The sequence below is a fragment of the Urocampus carinirostris genome, chromosome 16, assembly GCF_059441175.1.
Source record: "Urocampus carinirostris isolate Australia breed hairy pipefish chromosome 16, RoL_Ucar_1.0, whole genome shotgun sequence".
In the NCBI taxonomy this organism is placed as follows: Eukaryota; Metazoa; Chordata; class Actinopteri; order Syngnathiformes; family Syngnathidae; genus Urocampus; species Urocampus carinirostris.
In genome coordinates, this window is record NC_142364.1 from 10,787,433 (window position 1) to 10,806,530 (window position 19,098).

The following is a 19,098-nucleotide window of genomic DNA, read 5'->3' on the forward strand; positions in this document are numbered from 1 at the left end:
TTTTATCATCAGTCTTCAATCATTGTAGTTTTAAAATGATAGCTATATATATATATCCATTATCTGCACCGCTTATCCTCAGTAGGGTCGCAGGAGTCCTGGAGCCCATCCCAGCTATCTTCACCCTGAACTGGTTGCCAGCCAGTCGAACGGCACACAGAGACAGACAACTCACTCGCTCATTCACGCCAATTCACTTGAAATGCATGTTTTTGGAAATGTGGGAGGAAACTGGAGTGCCCGGAGGAAACCCACGCAAGCACAGGGAGAACATGCAAACTCCACACAGGAAGGCTGAAAGCTGAATTGGAAGCAGTTACCTCAGAGCGAAAGCGTGATTAAAAATAAAATAGATTAAACAACATTTAAAAACAGTATTGGTTGCTCAAATTGTCTTTTAAATCTTCTGCAATGCTGCCTTCAAATATAATCCACCAACAAATCTCAAAATTGATATCTCAGTTATATGTTACTGGTATTATACGGAATCATTTCTTTAACTATAGTTCGATCAATTTCCTGCTTTTGCCATTTCGTTCCTTCAGTCGTTTAATTCGTTAAGAAATTATAATAACATATGCATAATAAATATCGTTCCCAATAAATAACGTCTAGAATGTACTACATGGAAATCTTAATTTCAATTGAATTAAGTTCTTGCTTTTTCTTTCATTTGGTCTCTTTTCATCAACTCATTAGTACAAAATGACAAATAGCAAAAAAAAAAATCCTGGAATATTTTCTGATTAAACTAAAAAAAAACACTCACAAGATTGAATCAAAGACTTTTATTCGCACATTTATAAAATTATTTTGTACATCACATAACTTTGTGTCAAATGGAGCCAACGGAAGACGAGCACAAACTTGCGTCAGAAATATTTTTTTTTTCTTCACCAGAACACAGAAATTGATGCAGATAAATAAATAAAATTAAATAGATTAACCACATCTGTTCTAATTCAAAATGATCATCAGGATTTACTTGAATGAAATTTGCATCGTTTTTCTATTTAGTTTGCGTTAATTTAGTTTGAAAAAAGGCTGTTTTTATTTACACTTTTTGACATTCAAATAATTTACAAGAACTCCGATTGTGGATCTAAATATTTTAAATAAAAGTCTCGAGAGTTTGGGGAAAAAAAGTGCGAAAATATTCCCCCCAAAAACGAATACATTTCAATAATGACACAACTTGGATCCTTCCATTTATGCACAAATATAAATAAGACATTAATAACACCCCGAAAAAGGGGGCGGGGCGAAAAAAAGTCCTTTCTTCTTCGTTAAAAGCCCATTAGTCTTTAGCGGTGCTGGTTTTCAGTTCGGGCTCACCGCTGCTGGGCGGGCCGGGAGAGGACCCCGGCCATAGGGGGGAGGGTTGCCGGGTGCGGATGCCCCTCCCCTCCTCCTGTAGCCCCGCCCCCTTGCAGGCCGTGCAATAGAATGCGGGGCACCAGCGTGGGCGCCCTCTGCAGGCCAGGCGGGGGAGGCGGCGGGGCCGAGGGTCCCCTGCTGTACAAGTAGAGGGCCGCCCCCGGGTCCAGGTTGGAGACCAAACTCTGCGGGTAGAAATATGGCGACGGGAACATCCGCTGCAGGGCAGAATAGTTTCCGGCCTCGGCTAGAAGTTCTAAGCCAACCGCCGTCTGACGCTTCCATTTGGTTCTGTTGGGAACACGCATGCGCAAGACAGTTAATGATCCCCACTTTAAATTAAAATTAGCCACAACAAAAACAATTAGCGAACGAATCATTGGACAATTGGTAAGTGAATTGAGAAGCCGCCGTTAACTCTTGAACAAACAAACATAATTTGGGTCAAAAATGGACTAACCCAACAGTTTGGTTTATTTCACCCAACTTTCAGAGAAGGGAAGCCCCCCAAAACCTTAGAACAAAACTAAAACATGACACATTTTTTTGTGTGAGTTGTTTTAACTCTACTCTAAAAATAGTTGGGTCTAAGACAAGTCAAGTATGGAACGGAAATGGATCAACCAGATTATTGTTTCGCAAAAAAACAAAACTGAAGTTATACAAAAAAAAGAGTTTTTGTTTAAAACAAAATCCCGCCAAAGTAGTTCAATTCATACTAAAGAGTCTGGGTAATTTTGTTTTGCACAACCCCCAAAAATCTGGTCCTTATTATTTAAATCAACCCAGAAAAAAATACAAAAAAATTGTTTCATGTAATAGTTTGTTGGTACAAAAACAAATCTACCAAAAAGGACTGTATTTGTTTAAAAATTACACCTGCTAAATAGGTTCATTTTATACAAAACTCATTTTGTTTGGAACAACCCAAAATATCTGGGCTTTTTATACCTTATAGTGTCACGGTTGCCATTGCGCCCAATTGGCCCTGCCCATGTGGCGCCAGCTGCGGCTCATTGACGGATTGGCTTTCGTCTATTTAAGCTCAGAGCTCTCAATTTTCCTTTGTCAGTCCGTCAACGAACTTCTGCCCCGCAAGTCGTGGGTTTCGACTCGTTCCTGTTGGTATTTCCTGTCCGGTATTGTTCCCGTTTATTTTGTCCTGTTTAATTTCGGTTTCCAGTTTTGTTTCCGTCTGTTTTTGTCCTGTTAATTATTTTCTCCAGTTTTCATTCCCGTTTAGTTTGTCCTGTTTTTTTTCGATATCCCGTTTCATTATCTATCCTGTCTGTCCTGTCCGGTGTCGACCCCATCCGTCCGATATCAACTCGGGCAATTGGTATCGATCTCGTCGGCCTCTGGCTTCCTATCATTTCACGCCAGACAGTTGCCTAACGTGCATGACTCCAGATTTCCCGTAAAATAAAAGGCTTGTGTGAGTAACTTCACGCGTTTGGGTCCTGATCCTGTTCTGGTTCTTAACATATATAACCCATCAAAAACAAAAATACTCCCTTTTGGGCAGTTTCTTTCTAGTATAAAAAAAACTAAAACAAGTTTGGGTGCCAGATGGAGCAACCCAATACTTTGTTTGATATAACCCAACAATATAACCCAAGAAGAAGAAAAACACACAACAAATGTGTTTTTTAAAATAATTTTGTTTAAAGAAATATAGAAGAAAATTTTATTCATTTGACCTTAAACGATCTGTGTAATTTTATTTCGAACAACCCAAAAACCTGGATAGTTTTTACTTGAAATGTCGCAGAATTACAAAATATGTGTCACATTTTAGTTGTTTTCTGAAAAAAAAATGTAGTACTAAAAAATTGGAAAAAAGATGATAATTTTATACTATGAAATCTGGGTCATTTTGTTTATAAAAACCAAACAATTGGGTCATAATGTGGGGGTGTTTGTCCAAAATAACAGTCTAAAAAGAGGCAAATTAAAACAAGTAAGCCAAAAATGAACCAACCCAATACTTAGATTAACTTGACCGAATGTTTAAAAAAGGCCCACGAAAATTGCGACAAAAATGGATACCAGAATCATAATGGAACCTAAGAAACATTTGACAAAACTGGAGAAAAAACAATAATTTTTAAAACATGAAATACTGTAAGTTTTTGTCCAGCAGGTCCGACTAAAAGCCCTGACAGGGCCGTCGGTGGCCCCTGGGCCATTGCTTGTCTACCAAAAGTGCTTTTAGTGTCGTATCCGCGGAATAATTCATATTTAAAATAATCGAAGGGATCTTGTGTTTTATTTTGAATTATTTATACGCACACATGAAAGCATGAATTATTAAGTCTATTTTTCACCCTCGCTATAACGCGGTTCACTTCTCACGGTCTCGCTATTTGACTCATCTCGCATTGGGTTCTGCATTCTGATTGGCTGAGCAATCCCTTTGCTTACCCGTCACATGGATGATTAAAATGAATTAATTAGGACAATTGTGATAACGTTTTCCCCTGTCTCGGGTTCTTTTTGGATCGTAAACCTGCGATAATCGAGAGTTGACTGTAAATTGATATTTACTTATTCGCTGCATAGAGAGTTTTGGAACAATTTAGACGGAATAAAAATCAATCTGTGATGTGGGTGGGTTTGGGTCGTTCTTCTAGTCGTGGTACTCGGTTCTACTTGATAGATTTAATTATTGGATCAGAACCGCTTTAAAACTATTCCTTGTAATGGGATTTTTATTTATATTATCTTTGCGCCTTCTGAACATTTATAATCGATGAAGTGTGGGCGGAACTGGGTCGCACCTTCAGTTCTGGTACCAGGTGCTACTTGATGGATTCTGCCTATCTTGGGGTCTTTTTGGATCGGAACCACTGCGGTAAACGAGATTTTCTTGTCATTTGATTTTGAGTGATATTTTGTTACGGAAATAAAACTTAATCTGGAGTATTAGCGGGTCCTCGTGTTTTGTTATCAGGTTCTACATGACGGATTTTGATCATCACTGTTTCTTTTTGGATCGGAACCCACTGAGATAACCAAGGTTTCCTTGTAATTCTTATTGCTATTTTCTTTGCGTCAAGAGCTTTGGAACTGTTTAGACGGGAATAAAACTCAATCTGGATGATGGGTGGGACCTCCGGTTCTGATATCAGGATCTACTTGACAGATTTTGAGTATCACTGATTCTATCTGCATGGTTCAGAACCTCTTGCAATAAACTTAGGTTCCTTGTTATTAGATTTGCATTGATATCTTCGTTGCATCAGGGGGGCTCAGAACAATTTAGACTGGAATTAAACTTAATAATGGAGTTGGTGCGTGGTTAGGTCATACCTCCGGTTCTGGTACCAGATTCTACTTCACAGATTTCACCTGTGACTGGTTCTTTTTTTTTTATCAGAACTGCTGCGATAAACAAGATTTCCTTGTAATTTGATTCCTATTGACACTTTTGTATCGGACCATTTAAAAATAAAAGAATCTCTACTGCGGGGAGGTTCGAATCGTACCTTCGGTTCTGGTACCAAGTCTTGACCTGCGTGTCGGTAAGGTTGAGCGAAGCTGCGAGCTCCATGCGGTCCTGGACACTTAGATATTTTTGACGTTCGAAACTTCGCTCCAATTGGGCCAACTGGTGGTCGGTGAAGGCCGTCCGAGCCTTCCGCGGCTTCTTCAGCCGAACTTGGGGACTGTCCCGGCTGCTCGAGATCTCGCGTTCTCCTTCCTCTTTCACTGCGGGACCAAATACGGAACAGGATGTCAAAAATAGAAAAATGTCGGTTTTTTTGTTTAGTGTCAGGGTGTACTTTTGCAAATCGTATTCATTGAAAAAAACACTACTTTTTTGGGTGTTTATTCTTATTTTACACACACGTGCGTTTTCACTGCGCACTAAAACCGAAACATTATGTAAAAAAAGGAAAAATGGTTCGTTGTGTGCTGTGCTTCAGTTTATTTTTGCAAATCTTATTTATTGGAAAACACATATTTCTTTTTGTATATGTTTTCAATACCCCCCCCCCGCCTCCCTCCCCTTTCGCTATGAAATCGGAATCAAACACGTAAATAAAGTGATTTGTGCAGTTTGCGTCATATAAGATAGTCTTGCATATCTTATCTTTTAGAACCAAAACTTTTTCTGCATATATTTTTATTTCCCTCACTGAAAATGACGTTAAAGGGCGCCGGGTGCGGGGTTTACACTTCGTTGAACAGTATATTTTTACAAATCACATATATTGGAAACAGTATTTTCGTATTTTGTTTTTATTTTTTTACACACCGAAAGAGAATATTTTATTGTGCTAGATCTATGTAAAAAATGATAAAAATGTTGCCATTGTGTGATTACATTTCAAACATTTTAAAGATATGACATTGCTGACAGGAAATACTTCACTATTATTCGAAACTAATAAAATGATTATTATGTACCATGGAATGTATATATTTAAAATTACATTTTGATCAGATGACGCGATTATAAAATATGAAACACTCAAAAGAAAATATTAAATGAATGCCATTGTACGTCATATTTTAAAATAGAATGGTTTTAAATGTAATTGGATTGAAATTTCATTTTATTATAGTTATTCTATGGTTTATAAATATGATGGCTCTCCTGTCATTCCAGTAATGTCATTTCTTTTTTTGAACTTTTCATTTTATTTTGGGAGGGAAAATATTGTGTTTGTATTTGTTTTGTAAACATCGTGACAATAATAGTAATTTTAGTGTGTATGTCATGTTCTAAATCCCGGAGATCAAAAGATCATCCAATTTTTATTTTTCCTAGATTTGGTGGTTATTATTTTAATTTTTTTCTACATAAAATCGAAAACATAAATGTTATTGAGTTTTATTTTTAAATGCGCCATTGGATTAAAAAAATCGGATTACGTTTTTTTTTACGTTTTTACTATATATTTTATGGCAAATTGTACATATTTTATTCCTGCAGAATAATTCTAAATACTCTCCTGTCTTGTTATTTTTAAATCTACTCATTTATTTGAATTTTTTAATCTTATTATACACGCTATGAGACAAACTGTATACCCTCTTTTTTCATTTTTTATACGTTATCTTGAATTATTTTACACTCACAATAACAGTAATTTATTTTAATTGTGTGTGTCATATTTCAAATACATAATATGTATTGTATAAAAAAACGAGTATTTTATTCCGAAATATGAAACTTCTCCTGTCAGTAACGTCATTTTTTATTATTTTTACGCGTCCCCGTCTTTATTTCATTTCCCAGACACACGAAGACAATAATTTAAATTTTATTGCTCGTGTCATATTTCAAATCCGTCATCGGATCAAAATTTCCTCTTAAAAAATATCTTGTACGGCAAACGATGAATATTTTATCTCCTGCATAATAAATATTAAAGCTCTCCTGTCAGTAACGTCATGTCAATTTTATTTCTTTATCTTTTTTTCTTCTTCTTCGGTGTCATGTGAGGGCGAGCGCTTTGATTTCAACACACACAAAAAAAGAAAAGACTTTTTATATATATAAAGGAGGTGGGGGGGTGTCTCCAGCGTAAGCAGCCGCCTAATTGAGCCACCAGGGATGCGCGTGCGTGTGGCGGGAAATCTCACAAGAGCGCGTGCGCGTGGCGGGAAACTTCAGAAGAGCGCGGGTAAAAAATATTAAGAGCGCAAATGTGATTAGCTGCACGGACAAATTGTATATTGCATCAAATTCGATCAGAAATGGGGGGGGGGGTTATTGTAGGAAGGGGGGTGGTCCCTCCATCTGTCAATCACCGCAAACTAGAGATGAAGAGACAATATGACGTCACACCGTAAAGTCACTTTTATTATTAGCACTGTCGGACTTTTGAGGATCATTACTTTTTGGGGGCGCTGCCTTGATTACCCCCCAAGCCCCTATTCCGTGCGTGTGCGCGTGTGTGCGTGTTGACGTGCACGTGAAAATGAGAAACTGTTAGAGAGCTTTTGTGATTCTTTATCAAAATAAGTATAGGTGTTAAGAATAGATTGTAATATGTAATGGAAATATGAATACTTTGATATATTTTTCTTTTTGCTCAATTATATTGATGAAGAATTCATTTTTTTCTTGTATTCATACAAATTAAATCAACCTCATTTTTTGAGGTCCAATCGTACCTGAGTTTTTTTAATTTGTTTTAATTTAATTGTATTTCAAAAATGTAAATTTTTATCACCGTGCAAACCAGGGAAGCTTTTTAAAATAAATGAAACAGATAAATCAGAAGTTTTCACAAGGTCAGGGTGCAGTTGAATTGTAATTTAATTTGAAAAAATTAAATTTTAAACGATATAAATTTGAAGTTAAAAATCATAAATAAATAAGAGTTAATATAATCGTCGCTGTCACGCAGAGTAAAAGAATCTCGGAAATTTGTTTTTGTTCGTTTATTTATTTAAAGAGGAAATTGTTTTCTACATCCATCAAAATATATCACTTAAGCAGATACATTCCAATGTTATCTTTTGCAGGATAATACAGTTGTTTTTAAATTCACATTTCATATTTGAATATATTATTTTCATATGACACTTACGATTAAACGGAAATATTACAGTTATATCGAAAATAAGCCGAATAATTTACGACAATAAGACGAATGGAGGCATCATTTATCACTTTAATTTAAACCCTTCTATTTTACATATCCGGGGCACATAAACGCCCCCCCCCCCTCCAATTGAGAACCGTGCAGTTGATCGGGACAAGCGCACTAATTGAAATTTTTTTGCAATGACGTGTTGAATTTATTCAAATCGATTTTATCAATAATCAAAACATCTTGATCCGAATTAATGTTTGAAGTATAGAACTGTATACTACAAATAATCCAAGTATTTTAATGCCACTTGAAGTAATCTATTTTAATTAATTTAACGGTCATTTTTTAAGATTAACACATCAATTAGTTATCTTTTATTTGATCCTAATATGACTTTTGTTTCTATAAAAAAAATCCTGAATTTTTTAATACGAACTTAAGCTCTCAATTTGTTTACGTGCAGTCAAAATATCCATCCATCCATTATCTGCACTGCTTATCCACAGTAGGGTCGCGGGGTACAGTGTAAATAGATTAAAAAAGTTTTTAAGCATAAAAATATGGAATTTTATCTTTTAAATGGTTCTTGTTTTCCATGTTAGTAAAAATTGATTCATTTGAATGATGATTTTGTTTTGAATTCACACAAAAATAGCGTCATTAAAATAGGGGTCTTAAGGGATGACGGCTTAAAAGGTTCCACTCATTGTCCGTCGTTTTTCAGACGTTGGTACACCTTTGAGAGACAATTTATTATACAAAATCTATAAATTAGAATAAAATATTTGGGTCTTGTTTTCCATTTCAACAAAATATGACTTTAATGCAAGATGTTTTTGTTAAAAAAACAACAACATTTTTGTCATTTTGGACGTTTTTCACAACTTTGCACTCACCCAAAAGAGTAAAATATGCATTTAAAAAGAGTACCAAAATGTTTTATTCTTGTTTGAAACTATTGTTTATACTTTTAGTAATATATGTCTCCTTTGAAAGACTATTTCGTTTGAAAAACAAAATAAGTGCAGTTAAAATGGGTCAAAATGCTGTGTTGATTCGCTCAACGAAGTTCTGATCTTTGTACAGCTGAATAAATGTATAACCAATATAAGAAGTAAAATATATTTTGTTCTTGTTTCTAACTATAGTGAAATGTGACTTTGGAAAGATTAACTCGTTTAAAAAACACAAGATTAACGCAACTAAAATTGCTCAAAATGCTGTGTTGAGTGTTTTTTTTCGACATATACTGACGTTTCGACTCGCCAATACAGCCGGGCTTGTATATAATATATCTATGTAAATATTCAGTTTTAATTTGAGAAAAAAATGAATTTCATGCCAGAGTAATCTGTTTGAAAAAATAAAATATAAAGCGCAAGAAAAAACTCCCAAAATGTTGCGTTGAGTACCAATCGTTTTTTCGACGTTTCTACTCGCAAAAAAAATGTAAAACACATATAAGAAGTAAAACATATTTGGTTCTTGGTTCCAATTATAGCGAAATTTGATCTAAGTGAACAGGTATTTTCTTTGAAAAACACAAAATAAGCGCAATTAAAACTGTCCAAATGTAGTGTCGATCGGCTGTTATATTTCCAACCTGGTTCTGACATTTGTACAAGCTGAAAAAGGTAAACCAATTTTAAGAAGTGAAAATTATTTGGGTTTTGTTTACACATTTAGCGATTTTTTTTTAAGATAACTTTGTTGGAAACACACAAAATAAGTGCAATTAAAACTGCCCCAATGTGGTGTTGAGTGCCCGTTGTATTTCCGATGTCTTGGTATCACTTAAAAGTATTAAAATATAAGAAGTAAAACATCATTCTTCTTTCCAATTTTAGCAACTTACACTTTCAAGCAAGATTAGTCCACAAATAGCACAATATAAGCACAAATATAACTGCCCAGATGTTGCATTGAATGCCTTTCGTATTTTCGACATGGTTTTGAACTCTTAACTTCCCCAAAAAGTATAATAATCTTATAAAAGTAAATAAGTACATAGTTGCTTCTCATTTTAGAAAAATCATACTTTTATGTATGGTTATTTAGTTTGAAGAACCCAATATAAGTGCAAATGAAACGGAATATATACTGTAAGTATAATTGTCTAATTTGGCATAATTTGACTTATTATAACTATAATTTTGATTACAAAAACGATATCAAAACTGCCCAAATGTCACGTCGACCATCCGTCGTATTTCTGACGCGATTCTGACCTTTATACTCGCTGTCGGACGAGGAGTTGCTGTGAATTTTCTCGTGCAAAAAGTCGTCGGCGATCTTTGCTGGGGGGTGGGTTTGCTGCCCCCCACTCGAATAGGGCGCACAGGCGGCCAGCGGCTTACAATCGGCCAAAATGTCCCGAATAAGAAAAGACGAGGTGACGGTCCTCTGCTGGGGAGGCCCCAACTGCAAGTGGGCCCCCAGCTCCAGGTGAGGCCGCTCATCCGGGGCCGGGGGCGCCGGTGAAGGCGGCGACGAGCAACGGCTTTCCGCGTCCGACCTGCAGGGGCTGAAGTCCCGGGCCTCCCCTGCTAGGACGCCCCCCTTCAGCGAGAGCGGAGTCCCGGACCGGCGGGACAGCAGGGAGTCGATGCCGAAACTGGAGCCGGACGCCTCCATTGTTTGGCCGTGGGAGGAGGGGGCGGAGGTTGTCCTCGCTCCTGGGGGGGTCCTAAACTATCATTTGAGACTATTTTAATGTCTTCTTTTCTTGACGTCAAATCCTTAAAAGTGGTCCCGGGAGGCGGGGCTCATCACGCGCCGGTTCCGGCCCGGAAATGCCGCCCGAGCAGAATCAGAACCGGGGACGAGAGCCGGACGCATCGCCCGGTGCGAGTGCGGACGTCCGATGCGGGATGGGGGCGCGCCGACCGCGGGCGAATCAGGAGAGAGAAGCACGCACACTCCGTCAGTATAGGAAATATTTTACTGTCTCTATATATAAATATATATATTTCTATACATCAATAACTATATATAATAATCTATAATATTTAATGATAATGGTTCCCCCCAAAAAAGTGAACTTGAAGACTTGAAGCGCCCAAGGTTTTAAGAGCGGCTCGTCCCAAGTGACTCGTTTTGATTGGCTGACGGCAGAAATCCACGCCCCCCCAAAGACCCCCCCCCCCTCTACCGCACTTTGAGGAAAAAGAAGATAACGCGGATTCTAATCCAAATCTTTACGTTTTTTATGATGTCATTCATGAGTATTTTTCTACATTTGAAGTTTGTTTATTGAAAATAAGAATATTATTAGAGTTAAAACAAAAAACAAAAGACCAAATGCCCCTTTTATTTGAATTTTTAAAATGGATCATCATTCAGTTATTTGTGTATTTATTTATTTTTACTTAATCAAAATTATTGTTTTCTTTATTTCAAGTCTGTTTGTAAATAATAAGAAACAAAACAAATGCCTCGCATTCTCAATATGGTTTCTCAGTCAGTTAACTGGGTATTTATTCTATTTATTCTAATTCATTATTGTTATTTTTATTCTGCATTTCAGGTTTATTTATACGAATCAAGATAAATATCCAAGTTAAAAGCAAAACAAAATGAAGGCCTCTTTAGTTGCATTTTTTAAATGTTTTTCCGTGTATTTTAGTTATTTGTTTTTACTTCATTATCAATATTTTTTCTTTATTTCAAGTTTCTTAAAAAATGAAATGAAAAAATGTTGAAAAAAATTCAAGGTCTCTTATTTTCATTTTTTATTGTTTTTTTTAATTCCTCTATTCATGTATTTATTTTATTATGTTTTATTGATGTTATTTTGTTTCTTTCTTTTGCAGAAATGGGAAAAAAATAAACAATTTTTATTTGATTTTATTTTGTTTTATTCATTTATTGTAATAAATTTAATCTAAATCAATATTTTTCGGTTTATATTCATTCATATTTATACTTTTGTTATTTTATTTTTATTTCTATTTTATGATTGTACACGGAAAATAAGTAAAAACTTGGACCAATTAAAAAAACGAATGCGTATTTAAATATATTTTTGTTTTTTTTAATATGCATATTTATTTATTTATTTATCATTTGAATTAATTATTCATCAATATACTGTATTAGCTTTTATTCATCTTCATTTTAGGTTAGTTTACTGAAATAGAGAAAAAATATCCAATTCAAAACAAAAAAACCGAGGCTATTTATTATTAATGTATTTTTAGTATGATTTATTCATTACAATTGTTTTACATACACTTTTTTCTCTTATTTAAAAAAATGTTCTCTTTTTTATGTATTCATTTTCATTATAGGTCGATGTTTTTTATATAAATTGCAGCCTCCCCTCTTTTATTCTTTCCACCATTTAAAGCGTAATATGGCACTAATAACCCCTGATAATTGTTCACAATTACCTCCCTGCTCGCCATTCGCACCCCTTGTGCGCACTCTTGACGCGCACTCTGACCCCCTCGTCATCGAAAACACGCGTGCACGCGCATCCACGATCCCCCCCGCCCCATAAAAGCATGTGAGCAGCAGATTGGAAGCGCGCGTCGGGGCCAGACACCGGCAGGTTAGTGAATCCCGGCTCCCTTGGGTGCTAGTGGGGGGCGTTTTTTGAGGGAGAGGGGGGGCGTATTGCGCTTGCAAGCTGTCACAAGGCGGCCCCGATATCAGCGTGCACGCGCATGCTCGCGGATGCTTTCCTATGAGAAGAAAAAGGACTGCTTTGACGCTTTTCTGCATTGCAGACCTTTTTTTCTTGTTAGTGGTCCAGTGTTTCTCAACTGGTGGGTCTGGACCCAAATGTGGGTCGTGGAACTGTTTTCAGTGGGTCGCAGGTCTCTGCTTTGGTAAAATAATCCTAAGAAAAAATAAAAGTAACTGAGGGTCACTAAAATAAACCGATTTCACCCCCAAAGATTCATGCCATCCGCATGAATTCTCTGCAAATATGAGCTGACAGCTGACATTTTACACCGCAGAAGAAGAATAAAGTTTGTTTACATATGTTAAACATGGCCAAACGCAAACAGAGAAGAGACTACATTTTATATGGATTAGATATAGATTTTATCTTTTTTTTTGTTGTTTTTTTTGGGTTGACAAGTATATTGGTTTTTATATTGGACACCTGAAAAGGAGATTTCATAGGATGCCAGTTTATTTTAACTATTGCTGCTCACTGTTCGTTGTTTTGTCTAGTACTGTACATCTTTGTTGCTATCAGCCAATCCTGCTGCTATTCTTTGACATCAACACCCTTTTGTAACGTAGGATTTGTAATAAAAAGAAAGGGCTCAGGGGAAAGACTCTAGAACAGGTTGGAATACCTTGTCGAAGGCTTCTCTGCCTGTCCTCAAAATGCTTTAGATGTCTTCTCTCTGTATTTTGGGTGTCTACTAAGGTTTAAACTAATGATTGGTCTTTTATTATGTCAATATGACTGGTTTGTGGAAGTATATATTATTTTTCCTGATTTGGGTGGCGGCCTGTAATTAGGGTGGGATAGTGGGTCCCGATCACTTAAGAAGCAATACTTAGTACATTTTAAATATAAACAACACACTTGCAAAAACTTTAAAATGAATTATCGACAAAAATATTTAAAGTTTAAAATAAAATTGACATTTTGAAAGGATACATCAAGTTAAATATTTGTCATCATTTTATCCAGATATAATTCAGATTCAGATTCAGATCTACTTTATTGTCATTCCAGTACACGTGTATACAGAACGAAATGTCGATACATCTGACCCGCACAGTTTCCTCGAATGTACAGAAATATATAATAAAGTAGGTGTATCTTAAAGGGACAGTGTGTGATATTTAATGTCTCCTAAAGGTACCTAAAAATACTAGGGGGAAATACATGAACTGTTATCCCAATAATTTCCATTAAAAAAAATCATAGGTCCAGAAATTTGTATTTCTTTTACATAGTGAAATCCCTACCTAGAGGTTGCCGTCATGTTTGCCAGGTATTTTGCTGCTACGCTGTGCTCTATGATACTGTTTTTCGTTTGCATTAGAGAATACAGTGCCATCTAGTAGTCAAGCGTTACACACTGGGGCTTTAACAATATATAAGATTCTGAATCTAATTTTAAGACCTTCCCGAAATATGAGACGTGTGTAGTTCTACTTTAGCCATGTATTTCTAAACTACCTCATTTTGCAAAAAAATATTTTGCAGGTATTTGTATTTTAAAAATTGTATTCATATTGTATTTAAGGTTATACCATTATTTAATCGGAGGGGGGGGGGGGGGACATATGAATTAACGTCCGGGTTATGCAAAAAATGTGAGTTCTTTTGTAAAAATAATAATAATAATAAAATAGAAATAATAAAAACGATTTGAAAAAAGTTGAATTAAACAAGTTTGTTTTCTGTTTTAAATTCGGGTAATTTTACACTATGATCTAAATAAAAGTTCCTACTTCTCCCTATTCCTTTTTTAGGAAAGTACAATATGTGTTTCTAATACATGTTTGATACTAAAATCAGATTTCAAGTTCGGGTGTTTATTTGGGGTCCGGGAAATATCGCCAGAGCCAATAGAATAGTAACTTTTCACCTTGTTGCTTTGTAGTTTTTGTTCCGAAAATCTTGCAGGATCCAAAACAATCCTGACTTTCTTCCATGTTGTGTCGCCATGTTCCTTAAATTTGTTTATCGTCCGTGAATGATTTTTGCGCTTCCTTAACATCAAGTGAGGCGTGTTTTTCTTGAGTGTGCACCTACCCCCTCAAAAAAAACAAACAAACGAGGGGGGGTAGGGGGGTGTATGAGGCACAGGATGCAAATGTCTCACCTGAACAGTTTGACAGCCAATAAGGAGAAGCCGCTGAATCTTTTATAAGGTTAACATTTTCCGTCAGCTGTCACGCAAGGAAAAGAATTTAGCAAGCCTCGCCTCATTAACGATGACTGTTGAAGGGGGGGAGGTTTGGGGGTCTTCTTGGATTCTCCCGGAGAAAAGGTGAGGGTGGGGGGAGGGGGCGGTTGCAAGGGAAAAGGGGAGGGGGGCGCCAGGAGTGTGCTTCCCCTCTAATTGGAAGCGTTGGGCCTTGTCAACATAACATTTTAAGCTGCCAGTTGACAGCTAAAGCCCCGCCCTCTTGCCTCCTAACGACCAATCAGAACAAAGCGCCCTTCGTGTCATCAGAGGTCGAGAAGAGGTCTTAAAAAGACCGCCGCTATCTGCCCGGGAAATCTTTTGGAACACCTTTTATACAATTACCAGGGTTGGGTAGGGTTACTTTAACTGGATTACTTTCAATTACTTTTGGATTACTCCAATACCAAATATGCTAATAAAAGACAAAAGAAACTAAATAGAAATAAAATGATGACTCACAACACGTGGTAAGCTTTCTCTCCTGGCTTTGATCTCTTTGATCTCCGGCCAAACCAACAAAAAATGCGACAGAAACAAAATGAAAATAAATCCAAACAGCTTGCCGACATCATTTTTGCCGTTCCATGTATTCCGTTACTCCCCAAGCCTGCACAAAATTGAGTCATTTTATTCATATTTTGTTTCTTTTGTCCTTTATTAGCATATTTGGTATTGGAGTAATCCAAAAGTAATTGAAAGTAATCAAGTTAAAGTAACCCTACCCAACCCTGACCATTACTGTGGAGACAAAGGTCAGAAAACGGTCAAGATCACCTGATTTGTATTGTTTCATGAGCCCCACACCTGTCATGATTCCCAAAAGAGCAACTGAGTTGAGATTTATGACATGGCGTTCCTAAGATTCACGAAAATATTGGCATTCCATAATGACTTACAGTGGATTTCTAATGCGACCCTAGTTCGGATAAGCAAGTCGGAAATTGGATGGATGGATATATGCAAACTTGTTCTGAAAATTGTGATTTATGACCATGGTTAAGTGCATTCCTAGCAATCCCTAAATTATTGCACTTCCATTAGGAATTATGGTTGATTTATGATGTCTTGTATTTATGCAAACTTGTCCCGAAAATTGTTATTTACTACGGCGGTTATACACATTCTTTGCATTCCTAACATTACCCAGATTACTGAGATTCTTTCATGAATTATCACAGATTTTTGAAATGAAATTTGTGAAAATAAGGCCTAAAAATTAGGATGTATGAATGCAATTACTGTAAATCCTTGGAACGTCATGAATGTTATGACTGCAGTCATAAATCACATTTTCATGATTGTGATTGGTCATAAATCAATCATAATGGAATGTAGGAATGTCTAATTTGGGAAAGGTTCTGACAAATATTATTTAGGACTGAAATTAAATGTATTCTTTGCATTCCTAACATTTTCCAAATAACTGAGTTTCTATTATGTCTATTTCTATTATCACTGGTTTATGAACTGGTGGATTTATAAAAATGAGACAGGAAATTTGTGATGTATGACTGCAATTACTGTATATTCTTGGATTGCAATGAATTGCGGTTATCATTAAGTTCAACAGTCATATGAATAAACATGAATGGTCATAAATCAATCATGATAAAATATCAGTCATTTTGAAAAACGTTAGGTATGGAATCATATTTTATGGCTCTTTTGTGACTTATTCTTATGGTGTGGTCTTGAAAAAATCGTTTGGTCTTGATATGTTAGGAATGCCCTGTCATAAATTATAATTTTCTTGCTCTTTTGTCTGTTTTGGGGGAAAAGTGTGTAGTCATGGAACAAATCAAAATCAGTTGATCTTAAAATATTAAGAATTTGGTATCCTAAATCATTCATTTTTGTTGTCGTGCTTTTGTAATGTTTTGGACAGGTGAAAGTTAAAAACAGAGGTCATAAAACTATATTTTAAACAAATCAACTGATCTTGAAATGTTAGGAAGACCATATCATAAATCATGTAATTGTATTCTTCCTCTTACAGTTTTATGACAAGTGGGGGGTTATGTAACCATTAGATGGGGTCATAAAGCAATACGAATAAGCTAATTTTATTTCTTTCTACCTCTAGGGTGCTTCTGCTTTCTAACAAACGGGCAAAATCAAATTGTGTCCTAAAATATCAGTTAGAACCAACAACACACACACCCTCTCCTCATTTGTAGGAATTTATTCAAACCGGGCTAAATTTAAGTCACGTCTAATATCAGTAACCTGAAGTAAAGGAATAAACAATAATAATTTTAAAAATCAGGTTTAAGACCCCCAAGAGTGAAAGCGGTTGTCAAAGCTAATTTCCCGTTTGATTACCGATTGTCTGAAACTTTGATTCGTCTTGTTTGGCATCAACTAAAAATAGAAACGCAACAAATAAATAAAAATAAAATTCATTTTTTTTCCCTCAGAGTTCAATGAGCACATCTGGCAAGGGGGCGGGCCCTGCGCCAAGAGGGCGACGCCCAGGGGGCGTGGCCACGACCAACATCCATCACCTCCAATCTGGGGCCAGCTCCTTCTGAGAGGGCGTGACCCCGTCTCTTAGGACCGCCCATTGAGGTCCATCCTTCTATCCATTTTCTCCACCGCCCTTCTGAGGTACACAGTCCCTACAAAATAAAAGTTCAATTCAGAAATCTAAAAAAACGAATTAAGAAATATAGAAAGTGTAAAATATCAATTGGGAATTAATTAATGAGTAAAATGGTTCCTCTGTTATTTTGAAATCCAAATAAAAAATAGAAAATATATCCTTATTTAGGATATGTGATTTTTATTTAGGCGCAGCACAAAAAACAATAATATTATGTTAATATCATGATATGTCTGTAATATGTTTTGTTATTTTAATCCATTCCCTTTCTAAAGTAAGTTTGAATTTTCTTTGCTTATTTGTAGCCTTTTTTATGTTTTTATTTTTTTACATCAAAATTAAGTAATAAAATTTGATTTGAGAAAACAGGAAGGAGAATCATCTTCCCTGTTTATTCATTTTTTTAATATGTTTATATATTACCAGTTATTTCTAAAATTCATTTTCCTTTTTTAACCATATATCAGTGAAATTTAGTGGCTCTCTATGTAATTAAAATGCCAGAAAACCGGAAACAGTACAAAAAAATGAATGTATATAATTCATATTAATCAAGGGAATAAAAATCTAAAAATATGTATTCAACATAATTGAATGAGTAAAATATTTCTGCTTACATTTTGAGAAATTAGAAAAACATGTAAAAAATATAAAAAAAAGAAATATAATTTTAGTCGTTAAATGTTTTTAATGAATAATAAGTGGATAAACAAGGTAAATACAACATATTTTATTCGTGATTTAAAATGTCAGAAAACAGTAAAGAAATACATAAAAATATCTAATGTAAATGTTAATCAAGATAAAACAAACATTATAATCAGCATTTATTAAAAATGTTTTTAATATATTATTTTTTCACTGTTTTCTTTAACCAAAACAAAATAAATAGAACTTAATTGCTTTATTTCAAATTCAAATGGAGTCAAAATTAAATGTCAGAAAACAGGAAAAAGTCAAGTTATGTTTATTTGTGACGCCCTTAATCACAAGGAGTCTCAAAGGGGTGACTACAGACTATGATGACACCATTCCCTGATCTAAAACCAACATGAGGGCAAGGAAAAACTCAAAAACCTCAACATGAGGAAAATGAAGAAACCTTGAGAAGGTAATCCCCCTTCCAGGATGACCAGGCTGCAATATATGTTGTAATAACAAATAATAAACAGATATTGTCAACATAAAATATAGGTTATTCATATGCTACAGGATAGAATTGTGTTTTAAGCTATATTTAAACAGTTCAACTGAGGTTGCAGATCGAATCTCAGAGGGTAGAGCCTTCCCCAGCACCAGGGCACGACTGGAGAACGCTCTCGAACCTGCGGATTTCTTCTTGGCTCTTGGGATCTCTAGTAAACCAGCATTTTCAGAGCAAAGGCTCCCAGGAATTTTCTTACTCTCTAGAATGACCAGCGGCTAACCAAAGGGCTGTTATTTAAAACTAACAACTCAACGGCCCAACTTGTTACCATCGTTCTGTAAATGCGGCATGGCGGGGTTGCTCAAATGGAATGTGGTGGTTGTGGTGTTGATAGATACATAAATAGGTTGTGCACTATTGGTTGGTTGGTAACAAGGATAAGCGGTACTGCTAATGAGATGAGATGAGACTATTGGTTGGTCGGTTGGTGCACCATTTCCTGTGGTGTGTCTTGGGCATGTACAGCCAAAT

General features: G+C 35.8%; 1 protein-coding gene across 1 annotated transcript; it reads right to left on the reverse strand.

Annotated features, from left to right (window-relative positions):
• Nucleotides 1-773: 773 nt before the first annotated feature.
• barhl1b (BarH like homeobox 1b) lies at nt 774-10,972 on the reverse strand. The gene is made up of 3 exons (XM_088319923.1): nt 10,160-10,972; nt 4,866-5,088; nt 774-1,668 (listed from the first exon to the last, which is right to left on the reverse strand). Exons 1-3 carry the CDS (start codon nt 10,563-10,565, stop codon nt 1,332-1,334), a joined length of 966 nt encoding a protein of 321 aa, XP_088176049.1. The 5' UTR covers nt 10,566-10,972; the 3' UTR covers nt 774-1,331.
• Between the last annotated feature and the right edge of the window lie 8,126 nt (nt 10,973-19,098).

Excerpts from the sequence above, each read along its gene's own strand:
- barhl1b (XM_088319923.1), bottom strand. The coding sequence starts at position 10,565 with ATGGAGGCGTCCGGCTCCAGTTTCGGCATCGACTCCCTGCTGTCCCGC. Across the intron at positions 5,089-10,159 it reads GTCCGACAGCGAGTATAAAG|TGAAAGAGGAAGGAGAACGC; the intron begins GTCAGAATCGCG and ends TTGGTCCCGCAG. Across the intron at positions 1,669-4,865 it reads ACTTGGTACCAGAACCGAAG|AACCAAATGGAAGCGTCAGA; the intron begins GTACGATTCGAA and ends TGTTCCCAACAG.